Source organism: Zea mays, chromosome 10, assembly GCF_902167145.1.
Source record: "Zea mays cultivar B73 chromosome 10, Zm-B73-REFERENCE-NAM-5.0, whole genome shotgun sequence".
Classification (NCBI taxonomy): Eukaryota; Viridiplantae; Streptophyta; class Magnoliopsida; order Poales; family Poaceae; genus Zea; species Zea mays.
Window position 1 is genome coordinate 7,447,922 of NC_050105.1, and position 21,502 is coordinate 7,469,423.

General features: G+C 42.6%; 1 protein-coding gene across 1 annotated transcript; it reads right to left on the reverse strand.

Annotated features, from left to right (window-relative positions):
- Positions 1–984: 984 nt before the first annotated feature.
- On the reverse strand, positions 985–17,764 carry LOC103642286 (G-type lectin S-receptor-like serine/threonine-protein kinase At4g27290). The gene is made up of 7 exons (XM_008665599.1): positions 16,438–17,764; positions 10,868–11,029; positions 10,665–10,774; positions 2,703–2,961; positions 1,840–2,058; positions 1,374–1,492; positions 985–1,275 (listed from the first exon to the last, which is right to left on the reverse strand). Exons 1-7 carry the CDS (start codon positions 17,762–17,764, stop codon positions 985–987), a joined length of 2,487 nt encoding a protein of 828 aa, XP_008663821.1.
- Between the last annotated feature and the right edge of the window lie 3,738 nt (positions 17,765–21,502).

Here is a 21,502-nt window from a genome sequence, read left to right on the forward strand (position 1 = left end):
TTCCCTTTCAACTATCCACTGTGTTTGTGATCTGCAAGTTTAATTCGAGGAAGGATCGACAATACGACCCACAACTTTTGGTTGGCTTCAATCTTAGTTTGTTCTCTTGCTGAATTTTTTGTAGTCTTGTGATCTTGAGTTCTTCTCTTCCCTTCTCTTGAGGATTTGAGAAGAACCATCGAGTTTTTGTGTTTTGGATGTTGTTGGGATTTTTTGGTGGATGAGATATACTCATAGGATCACTTCTTACACACTATTGGTGCAGTTTGTGGTACTATTGGTGCAGTTTGTGGTTGTAATCTTAGCTGATATCATTTTGAGTTCGATCTAGAAAACCCCAATTTTGTTCGTATTTTCAGATCAGCGGCTGATCCACAAGTCGGATTGAGCTCAAAATTTGTAGAAACGTTGGAACATATTTGTCTAGGTGTGTGCAAAATTTTATTTCAATTGGAGATCATTTGGTTCAGTTTCGTATCCGAGAACAGAATTTCGTGCTGCTGAAATCAGCACTTGTTCGCGACACGGTTTTGTACCGATTCGGACTTTTCGGTGTCCGATTTGGGTTCCGTTTGTTTTTCTGGTCTCGTATGTGTATTAGGAACATTCCAAAATCATGAGATCACTGATTTGCTGATACGATTTTGGTTTGAGCGCTTTATTCATCTCGATTGAAGCGAAGCGTTCGAATTCAGTTTTTAACAAATTTGATTGGCTCTCACTCACACCACTCTCACTCACACCACTCTAGTCGCATCACTGATTCTTCAAGAACCATCAGAACCCGAGCCTAAAGCCAAGACTCGAGGATTAGGCTCGCCTGTGTCAAACCTCACCATCGAAAGGGCAACTCTTAGCGAGCCAGGACTTGGGCCTGATGGCTCTATAAACAGTTCTAACATGGAGTTGTAGTGTTGTGTCTTACACAATTACTGTCTGGTCGATGCACCCCTATCTATATTTTTCCTATGAAACTAGATGAAGCTAGAGTTGATGGTTTTGTTCTCTGATGTCGTTATCATCATCTGTGCGCCTTGTACCTGATGTTTCACCTTCTTCTACGACGGCGGGTAACGTGGGATCCTCTGGTTCCGGCAGTTCACAATCGGTTCTCAGCATCTCCAGAACACGCGAGATGTCAGGTCTTTTGCCGGGCGACTCTTGCACGCAGAGCAATGCAATATGGACGCACCTCCGTAGCCTCGATAAGAACTTGGGATCCTTCTCTTCATCAGATAGAGGCACTAGTGGGTCGAGGAGTTTCTGCACGCTTGCCTGCGCCAGAACACAAGAAGGTTTATTAGTTGCGAAATTGCAGTACAACGAGTCACCAATGCAACCTGCACCAGTTTAGTTGCCGGCGTACTTGCTACCTCTGAAAGTAGCCTCTGTGTGACCTTCACACAGTTTTGACTGCCGCTAATTATCTCAAGCAACACCACTCCAAAGCTATATACGTCGGATTTCTTCGTCGTTTCCCCTCTCCGGCACTCTGGAGCCGAGTAAAGGCTTTATGAAATGTAGCTGGATGGGTTAGTATTTAGTAATATAAATTCAATCCATAGAAGCACAATATTATACTCCCTCTGTCCCAATATATTGTTCGTTTTAGCTTGTTACTTTTGTGTCCATATTCAAGTAGATGACAATATGAATCTAGACACATATATAATATATACATACATCAACTATTGTATAAATCTATTAACACTCTAAAACGAATACTATAACACTCTAAAACGAATACTATTTTGTGACGGAGGGAGTAACTAAAAGAAAAGCTTGACATAATTAATGTATGTGTGGGGTCGTTTAGATCATCTTACTAAGTTCCAATACGTGTATGTAAAGCTGTCTGATCAGGAACATGCTTTGCCAGTCCAAAGTCTGCTATTTTGGGTGTGAAATCATCAGCCAGGAGTATGTTGGCGGGCTTAAGATCTCTATGAATGATGTCCCTGTTAGAACGGACATGAAGATAGAAGATGCCCTCTGCAACTGAGGTAACAATTTTTAGGCGTTGCGTCCAACTCAGCTCCATACGTTTGTCCTTGGTACCTGCATGGAGATGAAAACAAAATTTATCATTCACGGATGGATGTCTTCTTCATATATTATCAACAAACTCACTAATGCTGCAACACGTGTATATGATCTATTATAATGAGGGCTATTTTATTATTTGCAACTATTTACACTCACCATACTAATCACACACCTGCACATGCATTGCTTTTAGTAGTGATGTATGACCATGCTTCTATATACAACTGCACGTGTACTAAATAGAAATTGTACAATCTAACTGGGAGACCGAGGGGTTGTTTGGTTCGCCGCCTCACTTGCCATACCTAAGGTTAGGCAGTTTTGATTAAGTTAGACATGAGTTTGGTTTGTAGCCATAGTTGTGGCAAGATTTTTCTGCAGATGTGCAAGTCCTACTCGTCAATGACATGTAAAAATGTGGCAAGACTTCTTTATGCGTGGAAAACTGTGGCACGAAATTTGAATGTCTAACCTTAATTAGGCAAGTGTGGTTTAAAATGTGTGGCAATTTTAGTACCTAAAGTATACAACCAAGGGGTAATATGGGGTGTTGATAGAGGTGCTCTGCGTATATATACGTACGTGTGTGATAACAATGTTTATCTTTACAATGCTTATAGGAGTACGTAAATATAAAAGAAGATTATCATATGTACCAAATATGTAGTCGTCGAGGCTTCCTTTCTCCATGTATTCATAGACTAATATTGGTCCCTTGCAGTCTCTACCCTCAGTGTCATCGGTATTAGTGTTGCAGTAAGCGAGCAGTCGAGCAAGATTGACATCACTCAGCGCACAACAAATTTGCACTTCTCTTTCGAAGTATTTGTCTGATTGATTTAGCACCTTTACAGCAACCTTGTTCACCCCACCTGGTACTCCTATCCTGGTTGATTCGCTTGGCGGTAGCTCACACTGCACAAAGGTTGACAAATATGATGATATCAGAAGTAGCATGAAATGATCATGAAGTTATAAGTAATATGAAATGAGAAACATATGATGTGCGCACATAGGATGTTGGTGCATATGGTGTACATATTAAACCATAACTATTCGTTTATGATCCAATGTCCTCTCGCACCTACCTTTTCGTGCACATAGCAGGGTGGAAGTGGTGGAAGGTAGTAGTGGAGGGTGTTCTTTGCAAAAATATATAGTGTAGTAAGAGACATTAGGTATATATATGATGGATAATTAAGATTTAATATGTGCACCAACATATTAAACCATAACTATTCATATCATATGCACCAACATTCCATATGCACTTTGATATGATGTGCACTTGATATGTTCCCAAATGAAATGAGACCAACGTAGGATTATTGAAGGAACAAAGCGTTTTTTTGACAAGTGAGGAAAATAGGAACTCGAATTTGAAATGTAAAGAAATCAGAACCTATGTAGTTGAATACATATATAATAACCGCTCTTCCTACACAATCAGTTGAGATAGGGCTTAAAAGTAATGCAACTTAGGGGTATCTATATATAGTAATAAATGTTGCAGGTCGACATAAGGAAAAAATAAAATTATATTGAAAACTATCTAAGAATTAAATGCATATGCATAACATTCACTAAATTACCCAGTTTCACTACGGTAAAATAGAGAATTTATGATGGTTAAAGCCATCGAAAATAAGCTCTAAGCCGTCGGATATTATGTCCGACGACTGCCCTGGGCCGTTGGATATAACGTTATATCCGACGGCCGCCTAGGAGGCCGTCGGACATAATAGAGTCGTCAGAACTCTGTCATTTTCTGGTAGTGTTTGGCGTTGCCAAAATAAATTGGTTATCTTATAGTGCTACTGCATACTCTATCCATTCTAAAATACAATACTGCAAATCCAACTATCCATGTGCAGAGCATGCTGATGCACATATGTTGGGTATCGCCGCAATGGTCACCGTGCAGACAGAGTCATTTGACAAGTACTTTCTCCGTTTCGTTTTAGTTGTCGCTGGATAGTGCAAAATTGAATTATTCAGCGACAACTAAAAAGAAACGGAGGGAGTACTAAGCAACCTTCACTACCCCTCTATTGGCCTCCAAACTGGAGATGCTTCTGGCATTGTTCTCCTATGTCTTTTCCTGGCGTCTTGGACCTAGATGTCTTTGGTTGGTTTGTTTAGTGTTCAAAAAACATGTTTGTCTCGTAGTGTTGTAAGATAGATTGTAATCCAGGAGAGGGTGTCTACTATGAGCTTAGTTCCATGTCATTGGGACCTACACTAAGAGTGTTCTTAGTTCGGTAATTCTATTATTATAATCCTAAGATGTGTTTGTATTTCACTCTGTTTCTTCTTAAAGAAAAACAAGCTAAAGCGTGGACACAAAAAACATTAAATTTAGACTTCTACTACCAAACGTGCTCATGTCTTGCAACAAAACTTACACTTTTTAACGCACCATTTATTTCCAGCACTTACATGGAATCGAACTCTATACCGTTGGTGCATGCACAAACACACATGGTTCTAACTTGTACGAGCACAGGCCGTGAGTTCGAGACACAACCAAGACAGGGAAAGATATAGGGCCATTATGTAAAAAAGTGGGACTGGAGATGTTAAGTATAGATATGTTAGTCCCTTGATTAATTCGGTCAACCACACTAAGGTCCTGTTTGGTTTGAGGGACTAAACATTGGTCCCTTCGTTTTAGTCTCATTTAGTTCCTAAATGTCAAACGGTGAGACTAAAATAGGGACTAAACTGATTTAGTCTCTATTCCCTCAAAGGTTGACTAAAAGGGACTAAACCATATTAATTCCACCTTTTGCCCCTCATTTATTTCAGTTGCACTAATGGCGAGAGAATGTTAAGGGGCATTTTGGTCTTCTTATGAGTCATTTAATGTGTTCTAAATATTTTTAGTCTCTGGAACAAAACAGGCTAGAGACTAAACTTTAGTCCCCCAATTAATAAACTTTAGTCTATGGACTAAACAAACCATAAATAGGTATTACATTCGGTTTTGGCCAAAATTAAACAAGAACTATAACCAGTCATCTTAAAAGCTACCAAACTAGGGAAGTCAGCTCCTTTCATCCTTAACAACCTAAGGGCACTTTAGCGGATGCAGCCTAAACCCCACACACAAACACTAGCTCCACCAGGTGGAACATGGTAGTAGCAACCTATCTAACTCCTCCCGAATTCCATCTCTCTCTCTCTCCCTTGGTCTCCTCTCCACCCTTGCATCTGAACTAGTTCATTCCTGTACGTCACCATTAGGAGCTATCAATGATCCAACCCCATTGGATTCTAATTCGCCCATATTTGGGTCTAATTCATGGATCTCTAGGTCTACGACTATTTCTATTCCTATTGTCGGGGTGATCGCCTATCAATGTCGACTATGCTTTATGTTCCAACCACACTCTTCCATCTCTTATTCATCTTTTAGGTCGACATGGATTACTCTTCCTTGCCCACCGTTTGTCTATGATCCCCAGGATTGGATCTTGCAATAACGTACATAGGGTGATCACTTGCTCTCCAGTCTAGCAACCACAAATTGTTGTTGATGCAAGTCTGCTATGCTTGCTCATCAACTTAACGCTCTACTTGAGGCAACCTTTTTCTTATCGTATGTGATATCCTGGTCCCGGTGGACGGTGATATCCTGGCCTAGGCTTAATATAATTAATAGAGTACTCATACCAAAAGGTGCATCTTCCTTTTTGGAAGCCTACCTCAAAAAGAACCTTTGGGTTAAGTGTGCTTGGCCTAGAGTAATCTTGGGATGGGTGACCTACCGAGAAGTTTTTCCGGGTACGCATGAGTGAGGACAAAGTGCGCACAAAAGACTTGTGATGGTATGTGGGGATGGTCTTTGATCCTAGAGGGCTACTAGGAGTAAGTACCGCTTATCCAGGAGTGAATGGGGTGTTATAGATGGTATCAGAGCCGACCCTCACGATTTCACAGGCATGTTTGGGTTCGGTGTTTGGGCATATGGCGCATGTGGGCCTAGAGTGGTCACAGGTATGGCATATGGCGACACTGGACACACAGACGTGGCCAAGAGGAGAGATTCCTGGCTTGGTGTTGATCGATGAGGACGTCGGTCTTCAAAGGGGGTGGATTGTGATATCTGGCCTCGATGGATGGTGATATCCTAGCCTAGGCTTAATAGAATTAATAGAGTACTCATACCAATAAGGCACATCTTCTTTTTTGGAAGCTTACCTCAAAAAGAACCTTTGGGTTAAGCATTCTTGGCCTAGAGTAATCTTGGGATGGGGGACCTACCGGAAAGTTTTTCGGGTGCGCATGAGTGAGGACAAAGTGCACACAAAAGACTCGTGTTGGTCTATGGGGATTGTCTTTGATCCTAGAGGGCTACCAGGAGTAAGTACCGCTGATCCAGGAGTGGATGGGGTGTTACATCGTACCTTGTGAGTGCTACTTATGCACTGGTTGTTATTGTGCTCTTATGTCATATCTACTCTACTCTACTTTAGAGAGACTATAAATAGCATGTACCAAGTCCTACATGGTTAGCACTTTGGCTATATCCTTAGCTATTTTATTATTCTTTTCATAAGCAATTAGTTGTTGGTCTATTTTGATGAAGTCATCACTCCTTTAGATGTACATATTGTTCCTTAAACTGCTATGCAATGACCAATAACTAGATCTCGAATGCAACAACTAAATCTAGAGGTGAGCTCGTTCTTAAGAATCATTTTTAAGATTACGGTAGTATATTACTACCAATGACATTATCATTATTAGAAACATTAGAGAGCATCATGAAAAGATTAGAGAAAGAAAGGAAGGTGAACAAGACCTACAAGAATGCCCAAGTCAAGAGGAAGGTTTAGCCTAGTTGAGTTCATGTCCAGCTCAGCCTCTAGGAGTAGCCCACATTAAAATAGATGTCCTAGGACATATACATACTCCTTTTTCAATGTTCTACCTATGCATGAAGAGATAAGAAGACAACATATCCAATGGTGTTGGTCTCACGTTAAAATTTCACCATAATTAATAAAAACTATTGAAACAAGTCAACACTCAAAATCTACTAGGATGTTACGACACCATCTTTTGGTCAGTTGGACTATGTATCTGCGTTTAACTCGTTGCAAGGTATGTCTAAGGGTTGGGCACACCCCCTCCTTGCGCACAATGACTTTAAATTGAGCTTTCAATACTCATGTTAGATTGGGGGGGGGGTCTTAGGCTAAATTTGTCTTAGAATGATTGTTTAACGGTTTGTAAGACCCCATATTTGAGTGCTTAATTGTACCTCCACAATTGTCACTTTTATTCAAATAGCATCATTTGAGTTCTTGCTTGTGTTCTTCTATCGCATGCAGGTATTAGCCTTAGCCCTCTTAGTGAGGTCAATCGGATAGTGACAATGTTGATAACTACTTTGTGATTGAAAGTTGTAGCTATGCATCAAGACTCCACTAAATCATTGTTTATTTTCATTTGATGGAAGATCAGGACCTCCATTTCCATGTTTGATATGTCCATATTTGTGTCTTATACATGTACAAATACATGGTGACATGTGCAATGAGTTGTTGTCAGTTGATTATCCCATTCTTTAAAGGGACATTATTGTTGTTGTACTATTCTAGGGAGGGTGTTGTTCTTCATTCATGTCCCACATATTTATGTATGCTTTTCATCATCATTATGGTCTACCTGTTGCTATCGTGTCACCTGCTTGTTGCCATGGGTAGACGACAATGTTAGCGTTAGGGTGTCATTCAAAAGATATGCTCGATTTTTGTTGACCACCCTTTGATTTGTGTGCAAAACCTTGGTCTTTTTAACGAACAGATAATGATGGTGACATTGGTGTCGTGACCTCGTATTGTCTCGCTTTGCCCTCCACATATCTATGTCGATTGCTTTGGTGTATTGATGATATTAATGTGTAGTCTTGTACTCTTGTTATATCCCTTGTTTTGTCACTATAGGAAACACATCAAGTTTTGATGACCTAGCAGACTTCCGATGGTTATTAGGTCCGCCATTGAATATAAGGTTACTCTAAAGGTCTTGGCGATTATCGAAAATAATAGCTCTTTCGGTGACTGCAAACTAAGCCATCGAAAATAACAATTACTTTCGACAACTATAGACTAAGCCATTGAAAAAACATTATTTCATATGGCTTTCATTTAAGTTGTTAAAACTAAGCCTAAGTTACCAAATGTCTGAGTTGATGTCATGTCTCTCACACTCATTCGTTTTGTGTTCGTAGCCGTTTGGAGCGAAACGAACCACATCGTCATCGTTGTCGTTGTCGTCGTCAACCACCACCGCCTCATGTGTGCTCGCATTGCTGCTAGTATCACGGCCCTCTCTTACTATTGATCCCTCCCCTGGCTGATCCATCTCCTCTCCTTCCTCTTGTTCAATTAAGTTCACTTGTTCTATAAATTTAGACATGACATTGATGTATGTTGATTGTTGGCATTGGATGGTAGAATTTATATAGGAATTTTTTTTGATATATTGTAGATGATTAAGAGTTAGTTATTTTCAATGACCTCATATGACTAGAGAATTTAGTAAGGTTATTTATGTCGGCCGACATGTGTTTAGAATTTTTAAAGTTCTAGTTTCCGACGATAATTGTTAAACCGTCCGAAATAAGGTATGTCACATTAGTAGGTCATTTAATACCGAGTTTGTTAAGATAATCATGTTAATTAGTATAAAATATCGCGTTAGTTAACCGTTGCTCGAATTATTTACTATGAGACATAAAATGTTATCTTCATGATAATTATAGCATATGAAATGGAAGTTTATTGTGAGATATGGAATTATTATTCTAGCATAATATCGTAGTGTTACGAAACAAAATCTATGCATCACATACTTCAGACTGAGCATGTGAGGTATGTTGGTCCTAAATTATCCCTTTTTGGACATCCATAGAGTGACAAATAAAGCAAGGCTTTATGATAAGCCATGACCTCGAATTAAATTTTGGCAACATAACCTCGTTGTTCTCTATTGTACCATTTCGAGTGTGCAAATGGAGAACAATATGGTTATGTTTTCATATTTTCATTTGGATTTATGGCTTATCATAAACACGTGCTCTGTTGGTCACTCTTGGGTGGATTTAGAACCTATCCTTTCATATAGATATAGGATCGTGGTTTCTTCATAATAATGGGTGGTTCATGCATGATTCATTTAAGTTAATGGTTCACCTCTAGCATAGGTGAGGACCATCGATGGATGGATGAAGGTTGGAAGAAGAGAGGAACTTTATCTAGTGAGTGGGTTGTCAAGATCGATGAATTTATCGATCGTGGTTTTGGTAGGTTAGAGATCGGTACCGATGTTAGGTGTCCTTCTAGCAAGTGCCAGAACAATTATTCCCATGATAGGAGGACTATGTCAATAGATCTTTGTAAGAACGACTTTATGCCTGATTGTGACACATTGGTGAATTATGGCAAGGAACCACCTTGTTAGAATGTATCAGAAGTTCAGGCAGATGAAGAGGGGGACTACGATAGAATGGAAGAGATGCTTAAGGATGTATGACATGAGCTTCTACATGACGATTCTAAGGATTAACCTCCATCCAAGTGGCAAACTCAAGATTAATGTAGCAAAACTTGGTCTATAATATCTAAATTTGCTTTCCATGGTTTTCAAACCTCTCCGCAGATTGCATCATCAGCAGAACACTCGATTCAAGATGATGTCATGGCTTCATGGGCTAACAACCTTCCCACGAGCCATAGTCAAGTAGTAGTGAGCAGAATTCCAACCATCCATGTGAGTATTTGTGTGCATTTGGACTTATATGTGTTGCGGCCTTGAATGTTTAAATTCTTGTACTTGCATGTGAACATTCATTGGACTTGGACTTATATTTCAATGATGTTGAACAATTTGTGCGTGTGGTAAAATCCTTGTGCATGTAATGATCAATTCTTGTGCATGTGATGTAAGCATTGTGAATGTGGCTTGTATTGAATTGTATTATCTGAATGTGATATACCTTGAATGAAATTGTGGTAGTTGAGTAAAATATGCAAAATATTTGGTTTTGGTTCCTTTATTTCCGATGGCTCAATGGTTAATTTATTTCTGATGGCCTAGTTTAAGTTGTCAAATATAACACTTTTAAGTCCGACAACTGTCATCGGACATAACACTCTTATATCTAAGTTTGTTGTTAGGGGTGTGGGACCCACAACAATAATTCCGATGTCCACCCGAGACCGTCTAAAATAAATTATTTCTGATGGTTGCCCTCGAACATAATCTTATTTTCGACCAGTACTATCCGAGGATCGTCAACCATCAAAAATAGGCCAACTACCGTCAAAAAATACTTATGATTGAACCTATGTTCGACGATTTTGGCCATCGAAAATGTTCCCATGTTTTTGTTTTTGGTCATTAACGGTTAGTTGTACATTAGGAGTGCTTTGGGATCCTCTCTTGCTTAAACTCTCTTACTCTCGATGAAATGTGTGCCTCGTTCTTAAAAAACTAGTCAAGTTATATAAAGTCCCGGAAACAATATTTGCATTGGAGTCAATATTGATGCTCAAACCGAACATAAATTTCGATTCTAGTGATGGACTGATCAGAGATTCTCATACCTTGTATACTTTCCCAAAACATCCTTGACCAATCTTGTTTTCTTCTGAGAAGTTTTTTGTGCCGTCCTTTAAGATTTGATAGTGAATCGAATGACCTGCAGCTGGTATAGCTTATAATAATAAAAAATAAAACACATGATCAGCCAGCAGCACGTATGCACACCTTTCGTCTTTTAGTTTTTGGAACAAAAAATAAAGCTTACCTGGAACTTGGACAGGCCCGACCGGGGGCGTTGTCACTCTCGGCCGCTTGCACTTCTTACGGAAAACAATACCAGAAATAATGCCGATGACGACCAGAACTGCTACAACCAGAACAACTACAACAATAATCCAGATAGCAACTTTCTTCTTTTTCTTCCCACCTGTTGGAAGAGGCCAAAAGAGGTGTGTGTTCTTGTTTATGTACATTACTCTGAGGTGGAGAACTTATATGTATAAACCCGCGTGTATCACTCTATTTAGAAATTATATTGCATGCATGGAGAACCCTAGTTTGGAGAAGGTGATCCAATATCTAGTTGAATACAATGTTGTGTAAGGTTAACTGAAAGTGATTCTTCCTTTATACTGGTTTGGAACCCCTAAATTTATCTATACACACTAGTAGAAAAGAGCTTAAGCCTGCGGTATGCACAAATTTTCACTGACGGTTTCAGTTATCACGCGATAGTAAAAATAAACATGTAGGCCCGCGACTTAAGGAACCGCCAGTGGAAATCGTCCATTTTCACTGACGGTTGGTGTAGCAGAAGCGTCAGTGATAACCTAATTTTCACTGGCGGTTCTGCTACACCAACCTTCAGTGAAAATGGACGATTTTCACTGGCGGTTGTTTTAATAGAACCGCCAATGAACATTTTAGTATAAATACCCCTTCATCCTCCACGACAAAAGCTATAGCTCACAGCCAACTTTCATTGGAGACAATTTTGGAGGTCCAGATTTTATAAAATACAAGGGGGAGGTTTTCATCTTCATTTTTGGAAGGTTGCTAAAAATGTTGGTTTATGTTTCTCTTGTCAATTTTTGTTCATTCTTACTTAATTTTAGCCACATTTTGGATTTAGGGTTTCACCATGTGATAGAGAAGAGTATAGTTAGTCTATTTTCTCTATTTCCTCAAATGAGGTTGCTTAAGATGGTTAGATTTTGTTTAAGACGGCTAATTGGATCCGTGTTAGAAAACCATGGAAAACCGAGGCTGGTGTATCTTTTGATGATCCTACTCTCAAAGAAGCGACAAAGAATATATTTGCAATGGCAGCTAAACAGAGCCAAGGAATATTTAAGCCACAAAGGGAGAGAGACATCCTAACGGTTGGTCTCGGTAACCCTGAGCATCCTGGTTGTGTACGAGGCATCTTGTCTAAGGAAGGATGGAAGGAAGGATTTGGACCACAGTGGGAAGGTCTGTATAGGAAACGTGATCGATACAAGAAAGATATGGCAGATCATTTTAAGGAAAATGCTAAGAACGAGTTCAAAGACCTAATATATCAAATGCTATTGAATTCTCCTTGAAAATTGATGCAGCAATTGGCGAGTGCGATGTCTGTTCAACAGATGACCACTTCACATATGCAACTAATTCCAACAGCTCACATAATCTACCGTTGACGTATATTCCCGTTGAAGGAAAATATCACGATGCTATCGGTACATTAGCTAGATAAGAGTTTAGAGTATTCACAGAAATTAGTAGACTATCTCTTAGCCGAGATAGTTATTAGAGCTTAGGTAAAACTTTGTTGTATATTAATGTATGATAGAATTTAATTTCAAGTTGCTTTCAATATCAATGTGTGTGTGTGTATATATATATATATATATATATATATATATATAATTCACTAGTGTCTGAAAAAATGAAAAAGGTGGAAAAACTACCACTGGCGGGTTTCTTAAAGAAACCGCCAGCGGAAATATTGATTTCCACTGGCCCCTAGCACTGGTGGCACTAAAAACGCCAGTGCAAATATCTCTATAACTGTCACTATAGAGCTTTTCTGTACTAGTGACCATCACTCAATGCGAATTAGACCCCTAGGGATAGCAGTTTAACCCACAATCTTAAAACCCGACAGATACCTGACCCGATGGATGTGGATACTGATGAAGATTTTGACCCACGAGTGCACCCGCACCCAACCAGAAGTTTCGGGGGTGTGGGTGCGAGTTTCTATTTCAACTCGTGGCTGACCTATATCCAACCCGAAATTTAGTTCATTCTTTATTTTGTGCAAAAATAGTTAATATATAATACAATTATTTTAAATAAGTAACTTGCCTAATGATTCATGAAATGTTTTGCTACTACTTAACAAGAGAATGCTTAAAATTCGTAGATATAACTTAAGTATTAGTGGTACTCAATTGTTTATAGCTGAATTATTATTTAAAAGTGTACATCGAGTAAAAACTCACGGGTGATCCAAAACTCGACGAGTTCAGGTGCGGGTTTCGAATTGCACCTGGTGCGAACGCGGGCGAGTTTAGATATACTTCATGAGTGCGATCGCGGGCGGGTTTTTTCTCCACCCAACCCAAACCCGACCCGTTGCCATCCCTAAAACCCATGTATACCATTGAGTAGCCGTACTTGTAGTATATATAAATGAAAAAATGTATCTTAGCTAGGGAGTGTTTTGGATGCACTAAACAAAATTTTAGTGCATGTTTTGGAAGCCAAATAGAGGTCCTAAACATGAACTAATCATGGGCTAACAAAAACTAATTGATGAGTAAAACTCACTAGAAAAAAGAAACTTTAGTTAGTCTACGTTTAGCCTACAATCTAATGATCTAATGAACTGCAATTCAACGGTTGTTTCATAATTTAAAAGGTTAAAATTATTTTATGGTATCCTATAATTAATGAATGAAAAACTCCTCATCATTCTGTCCAAGACAAATCTGCTTCTTATGATGACTTATATAGGGTGAAAGCATGCAATACAATGAATGCCCTACAACCATCCATTATGAAAGGGAAATATACCATTGGGCCATTTCTAAGTGTTTTGGTGATTAAGTGCCTAACACAACACCCTGAACTAACATGCAATTGTGAGTATGAGCTCATAATCAAAGAGAAGCAAATTGAGAGTTGTATTGCAAACTCTACAATATTGGAGAAAAAATGTATGATTCTAGCACTTAGTAAATTATTTCTGGGACTAACTATATTCTACTAAGTGCTAGGGATCTTCTCAAGCCGAGAGAAATTCAAATGGAGAAGTTTGGCTAAGTCTAGCCAAAGTTGCACCAGCCTACGGTGCACCGGACTGTCCGGTGCTCTAGTTGGCGCACTCGGCGAACATGCCACTCTAGGGAAAAAGTCAGGGTGTCGTGGCTATAATTCACTGGACTGTCTGGTGTGCCAGTCGCGTGCCCAACCAACGGTCGACCGCGGGATCAGCGGGCGCCACGTGGGCTTGGTCAACGGTCACCTGGTCGCACCGGACTGTCCGGTGTGCCATCGGACTGTTTGATGTGCCATGGGGGCCAGAGGCTACAACGGTCGGCTTCGCTAAACAAGGAATTTCGCTAAACAAGGAAGGGAATCATGCGCTGTTTACTGTCCAGCGCGTCCACGGACAGAAGGCCAATCAAAGCCTACCAAATGGAGCTCCAACGGCTCACGGGTCCCTTTGGACTATAAAAGGGACCCCTAAGCACATGGAACACCACACCAAGCATCCTTTGAACATCCTAAGACACCGAGACACTGCGACCACGCTTTTGCTTTAATAGATTGAGATTCGAGCACGTGTTTTAAGTTCTAACTCTGTTGCATTGTCCATTGTGCTCTTCTCTCGACTTTGTGCGTGCATTGTTGTAACTTTGTCTCTTGTGTGTGTATTCTACTCCCCCTTACTCTTGAGTCCATTTGAGATCAACTCTGTAAGGCATGAGAGACTCCAAATTGTGGAGATTCCTCACAACGGGATAAACTGAGATAAGAAAGAAAATTGTGGTATTCAAGTTGATCTTTGGATCACTTGAAAGGGGTTGAGTGCAACCCTCGTCTATTGGTACGCCACAACGTGGAGTAGGCAAGCATTTTACGCTTGACCGGACCACGAGATAAAAATCGCCGTGTCACCTGATGGTTTCACTTTACTGCGATTTTATTCCTTCTAGCATGCCTCCTCACTTATAATATTGCTCTAAGTTTAACACTTATCTTGTGAGAGAAACAACGTGAAGAAGCAGTGGCGGAGCATCCGTTATGACCAACTATGGCTAGAGCCACCCATACCTAAAAATCATGTTTGGTGTAGTTGTAAGTTCATATTGCTTGCAATTAATAGGTTTCAGGTTCGAGTCCTACGTGTTACATCATGTTTTTCTTTTTTTGTCCTTCTTTAGCTATACCTCATTATTATTTTGTCCTCCGCCACTGTGAAGAAGTCCTCTCTTCTCTCGATCTTCATCCGAACTTGGTTTTAATTTCACTAATCCAGTTGAGACCATGTTTGTTTTTGTTGAGTTGTTTTTACAGAATCACTTATTCACCCTCTCTAGGTGCTCTCACATTATACCAGTAGCTTGGTAAAATAAAACACGAAGAGTTATAGACTGGTGTGCATGGTAAACTAGAACGTGAAGAGATCATCATTTTGTGGACCCGTGGATTGGAGCACAACGCTAGCTGCTTACCTAGTAGTGACTTGGGCAGCCAGAGGTAGAAATCCGATGTGCCAGCCGCGCGCCCAGCCAACGGTCGATCGCGCGATTAGTGGGCGCCACGTGGACGTGGCCAACGGTCACCAGGCCGCACCGAACTGTCCGGTGCACCATGGGGGCCAGAGGCTGTAACTGTCTGCTTCGCTAAACAAGGAAGGGAATCGTGCGTTGTTCACTTTCCGGTGGTGCACCGGAATATCTGGTGCGTTCACGGACAGAAGGCAACCAAAGCCTACCAAATGTAGCTCCAACGGCTCCTAGGTCCCTTGGGGCTATAAAAGAGACCCCTAGGCGCATGGAGTACCCACACAAAGCATCCTTTGAACATCCTAAGACACCAAAACATTGTGACCATGCTTTTGCTTTGATAGATTGAGATTCGAGCATGCGTTTTAAGTTCTAACTCTGTTGCGTTGTCCCTTGTGCTCTTCTCTCGACTTGTGTGTGTGCGTTGTTGTAACTTTGTCTCTTGTGTGTGTATTCTACCCCCCTTACTCTTGTGTTCATTTGAAATCAACTCTATAAGGCGTGAGAGACTCCAAATTGTAGAGATTCCTCAAAATGGGATAAACTGAGATAAGAAAGAAAAATGTGGTATTCAAGTTGATCTTTGGATCACTTGAAAGAGGTTGAGTGCAACTCTCGTCCATTGGGACGCCACAACGTGGAGTAGACAAGTCTTTTACGCTTGACCGAACTACAGGATAAAAATCACCGTGTCACCTGACGGTTTCACTTTACTACGAATTTATTCCTTTTAGCAAATCTCCACACTTATAATATTGCTCTAGGTTTAATACTTATCTTGTAAAAGCAACTACGTGAAGAAGTCCTCTCTTCTCTCGATCTTCATCCGAACTTGATTTTAATTTCACTAATCCAGTTGAGACCAAATTTGTTTTTGTTGAGTTGTTTTTATAGGATCACATATTCACCCTCTCTAGGTGCTCTCACATTATACCAGTAGCTTGGTAAAATAAAACGCGAAGAGTTATAGACTGGTGTGGGAATGGTAAACTAGAACGTGAAGAGATCATCATTTTGTGGACCTGTGGATTGGAGCATAACGCTAGCTGCTTACCTAGTAGTGACTTGGGCAGCCGGAGGTAGAAATCCTGGCCCTTCTCTACAAAGCGCAGATCAGTAAAAGAGTCGGTCCAGATGATGCAGCCACCTCCGGTTGCGTCGGCGGCAGCATACGCCACACACGAGCAGTTGGCGAGGCACCTGAGCCCGCACTCGTCAAGGCTGATGGCCATGTCGACCGTCGCGTTCTGTGTGTCGGGGAGCTTCACCAACGGCACCACCTGGAACCCGTCCGTGCTGCTCCGGCTCCGGTTGCTGCCGCCGCAGTCGAGCGAGACGTTCCGGCGGCACCCGTCGGAGTACTCCCTCAGGGACCACTCCTTAGGAACCGCCGGGACGAAGCCCTTGAAGCATGTGCAGAGCGACGTGGACGCGGCGTTGCGGTCGCACAGGCCGAACGCGCCGCAGTGGGCGTAGTCGTCGCAGTCGTCCCTGGGCTCCTTGAGGAAGGAGTTCCACTGCCGGCTGCCGGCGTCCCACACGAGGCGCTGGACGACGCCGGCGTCGCCCAGCCTCAGCTGGGAGTATGGCGCGCCGGGCTTGGCGTTGTAGCTGTAGGTGGCCTCGCTGGGGCTGACGGTCACCTGGTAGGTGAAGTAGCTCGAGTACGACGCCATCTCCGGGACGCCATCGAACCGCTCGCCGTTCCACGGCCCCGTCCGGTACCTCTTGGCGCTGCCGCTGTCCCGCATCACGTTCTCCGGCGTGCCGCCGCCGAGCTCGGTGATGTAGCGGTAGCTTCCCGGGCCGGGGTCGGTGGGGGAGCGCCACGAGGACAGGTACCACTCGTCGCCGTTCCACAGGTTCTGGCCGATCTTCATCCCGGGCAGCAGGGAGTTGCAGGGGTGGTCGAACGACTGCCACAGCGCCGTGCTGTTGTTGCGTCCCTGCACGACGACCAGGTTGCCCGAGTCGAGAATGCGCGCGCCTGCGGGAGGCGTGGAGGCCGTGGAGCCCGAAGACCATACCGTGTCGTTGGTGGTGCCGTCCAGCAGGAGAAGGGTGCCGGAGGTGGTGAGCACCAGCGCGCTGGAGGTGCCGGCGAGAGGGCGGTCACGGTTGGCCACCCAGTAGATGGCCGTGGCGTCCGGGGTTGGGGCGGAGAAGGAGAACCATGTCCCCAGGTACCGCTTGGTCGGCTCCCCCGGTGGGGAGAAGAACCCCAGCGTGAATGAGCCTCCTGCCGAGACTAGGGTGTTGCCGTCGATGAGTTTGCCGCCGGTATATATCATGTCGGAGGCCGGAGTTCCAGGAGCAAGAGTGATCAACAGCGACAATGTTACGACGTGGACGCCGATAAGATGACGACGGCGAATCGACATTTTGGGGAATGGTACCTTGAGAATGCTCTTGGTCTTCAGGTGGCTGATTGCTATAAGTAGTAGTATCCTTGTTTTACCCCTAGCTATTCATCATCAAAACTACTCCGATCCGTTATCGTGGTAAACGAGAGGTATACGGAGTATCCGACGTCGGGACCGTTATTCAAAGCAATTTCTTGATTCCCCGTAGTCCGTTCGTACGTTGTCTGCTAGCGGTGGCCGCCACGAAAATTTCTTGATATTTTCACCACCGAATGGGACGATGATCGCTTATTCCGTTAACTTGCTTGACGGTATTTCTTATGGTGCCCATATTGTTTTCGAGTCGAGGTAACCACTTCCATCAATTATCCGATAACGCGAAGAGTACTGTTGGAGTCTTTTTGGCAAAACATTAACTAGGAGACCTTGGGAATCTCACTGTTAGATGATAGATGAGATGTCACACAAATAACACTAGCTTAAATGCGGTACTTAACACCTTCTTAAGGCTAAACAACAACAAACCATAGGACCTTCTCGTGATGAGCAAGATCTTGTGTTCGGCTCTGCAAGGTGTTGAACGGTCCATGATAGATCACCGGACCGGCCACCTAATAGTGCCCTCTATGGTGGTGCGGACGGTCCGCGACTTTGACCTGGACGGTCCGCGACCTTGCTGCAGGAGTGACTCATTCCCTGCGTCGCTCTAGACGGTCCACGATGGTGTAGAGTCGTCTTCCTTCTCGTGGAAACCTAGATCTTGTCCCTGGGAGAGATCTTAGGGTTGTCTTGGTGCCAGCAGGCCACCCAAGACATTCGAGGTGGATTATTTTGAATGGAGTGGATCTTACCCCCGGATAGGGCCCTCGTCAGGTTAAGATTCTTGGGTCGTCATGGGGTCGACAGACCACTCAAGACGGATCTAGACGACGTAGAGTCGAATATGGGTGGAGGTGGGTATGTGGAAAGCTACAACTAGAACTACGCGACATACATCTACTCCTAGAGCAGAAATGATAAATAAAGTAATTGATTGGTTCGATTGGAATGTGTTCGGGGGTTCTCATTCGGTCGTACCTATTTATATTTATAGGGGATGAGGTCTGGACCTGCTTCTAGGCAAGATCCAACAGATCCCCACGGATAGGTTAGGATAACCACGCATGGGATAAGTACTCTCGCCGTAATTATCTGGTCGCGGGGGCACAGACCGTCTGGGCCATAGGGTCGGACCGTCCGGATGTCACATCCGGGTTTTAGGGGCACCAAAACCCAGCGCAAAATTCACCATGTGTGCTGGGACTTAGTCTCACACATATGGTGACTCATGGTAAAGAAACGAATGTCACACCTTTAATATATAACGGAGTTCTGTACAAAATAGTTAAATAATTACATCATAAGGAGACAACGATCCAGCAACCATAGTTGACTGGAAGACGACGACCTAGACCTCTCACGAACTCATCGTTGCATCCTTCATGCTCCTCATCTTGACGATACCTGTTCTAGACCTGGGGGGATGTGAGTACAGCAAGGGTGAGCTCACATACGTTCATCGCTCAACAAGTTGTGAGGAATAATGTGCATGAACTCACCAAAGGTGGGAGCTCATGTGAAGTGTAAGGCTTACCAAAGGACATGGTTAAAGCTGAGCATTGCTTTTAAAGTTGGTAAAAATTTTATTAGCAGCTACTAGATATAAGTAGATACCAACCCAAATAAGTAAGAGATCAAAATTAATAACAACACACACGATGCAATGCGAATGACAAATTAAGTTTAGTTCCATAAATTACTCATGTGAGGGTCCGAGCTACTCATGACCGTGAGCACGGCTGATATACCAGTTTTACACTCTCCAGAGGTTGCACATCTTTACCCACAAGTCATGTTACCCATTTGCCAAGGGATCGTGAATTTCCATTCATCTCTACCGAGGAGACGAGATAGGGTACCACTATGAGTCCTTTACAAAGTTCCGCTAGCTTCTGAAAACCCGCTATGGTTTCTGAGAAGGGTAATATAGGAATCCCTCGTCCGAAAAGTCATCGCAGCATGATCGACCCGAGAACCTCTCTATATGTAGCTCCTCTACTGCCCTTGCCTTTTCGGGTAAGGTAGTCTTCCACTAGCTTTCCTAATTAGTCAGCCAAGGGCGTCCCATACCACCCTTGTGGTAGCACTGTTTTCCCAGGTGGTCGCTCCGTGTTCCAATTAACATAATGATCTTATCATGAACAATAATTAAAACAACAACATAATTAGAACATGGCCATAATATAACATTAATTTCCCAAAACCAGGTAAAGCAATAGCAAAACTACCAAAAGTTCAGTGGTGAACAAGGTGTGGGATAAACAAATCTAGGGAAACCTATTAGGTCCCATCAAATTAACCTGAGCATGTCACAGTGATTAACAGGAATACTATTTGGTAAAGAAAAGTGATCAAGGGCACAACTTGCATTAGACTCGAGATTCCAGGTACCAGTTGGTCTTCAAGTGACTCGTAACCTCGCTGCTACTCGTAGCTATATAACAAACATCATATAGGAAAAATTAACATCACACCAAACATAAGAACAAACTACATAATGATGTTCTACACGTCGTAACGAGATCGTAGGTTCGAGAACCACTAAAATCGGAGTTACTGTTAAAGAGTTATGTTTTTCTGAAGATTTAGATGTTAGATATAAAAGAAACTAAGTGCATAATTTTTAATCTAGGTTTCATAACAAACTAAGGATACCATATGATAAACAATATTATTATGAATTTAATGCAACTGGAATGGATCAATTTGGAGTTAAAATGAATTAAATATGAATTAAACAAGTTTCTAGAATTGTTTTTCATATTGAAAACCATTTTCTATATTAATATACTTATTTTATTTATCGTCTGGGCTGCGGCCACAATTCCTGAGAAGTCCAGGGTCTAATCTGTGAAATTCAGGACCTCACTATAATGTTATTAAAACTGTAATGGACGACGAGTTCATTTCTGAGAACAACAAGGGTTCTTTTGCAAGGTTTCCATACCGAAGGGGTATAGGTGGATCTCACCCGTCTGATCCTAAAACAAGCGGCAGGATTAGAATCCTTTTAAAACGAATCGGTACACAATGCCATCCACCCGATCTGTGATCTACGACCCTGCTTTAAAATATCTGAAACCTACTCCTCACCGTCTGATTCGACGCTGAGGGCCACAATTAGCTCCCAGCCCAAGGGAACCCGCACCCTGCGCCCACCGTAGGATCTTCCTTGAACGCTCCAGAATTTATGAAGTTTAACCTAACCCGAGCCACAAGATCACGATCCAACGATCACGATCTAACCGGCAACGCGCTACGCTGCATTCAATCACCGTCGTCCAATTGTGAACGAACGGCCATGGGACTCTCCCCGACCTCCAGACGCCACGGGGTAGCGGCGACCGCGCCAACGACGGCGAGCCCACTGGAGCGCGGTAACCAGGCAATGAGGAGATCTATTCCCTACCCCGACTGGTTCAAATTGATGCGGGTATGAATGCGAACACAGAAGGGGAGTTACATACTGGAGATGGTAGTCGACAGTGCGCTGACCGCGGCGAGGAGCGACACCACGGCGGAGGGGAACTTCGACGAGAAATTCACCGGTTGCTGGTTGCTATTCTTGCTTCAATCTTTCCTGGTCACAATCCTCATATCTAGGTGAATCGCCCCAACCACACGGCGGACACCGAGCTGCAACGAAGACAAGGCAGG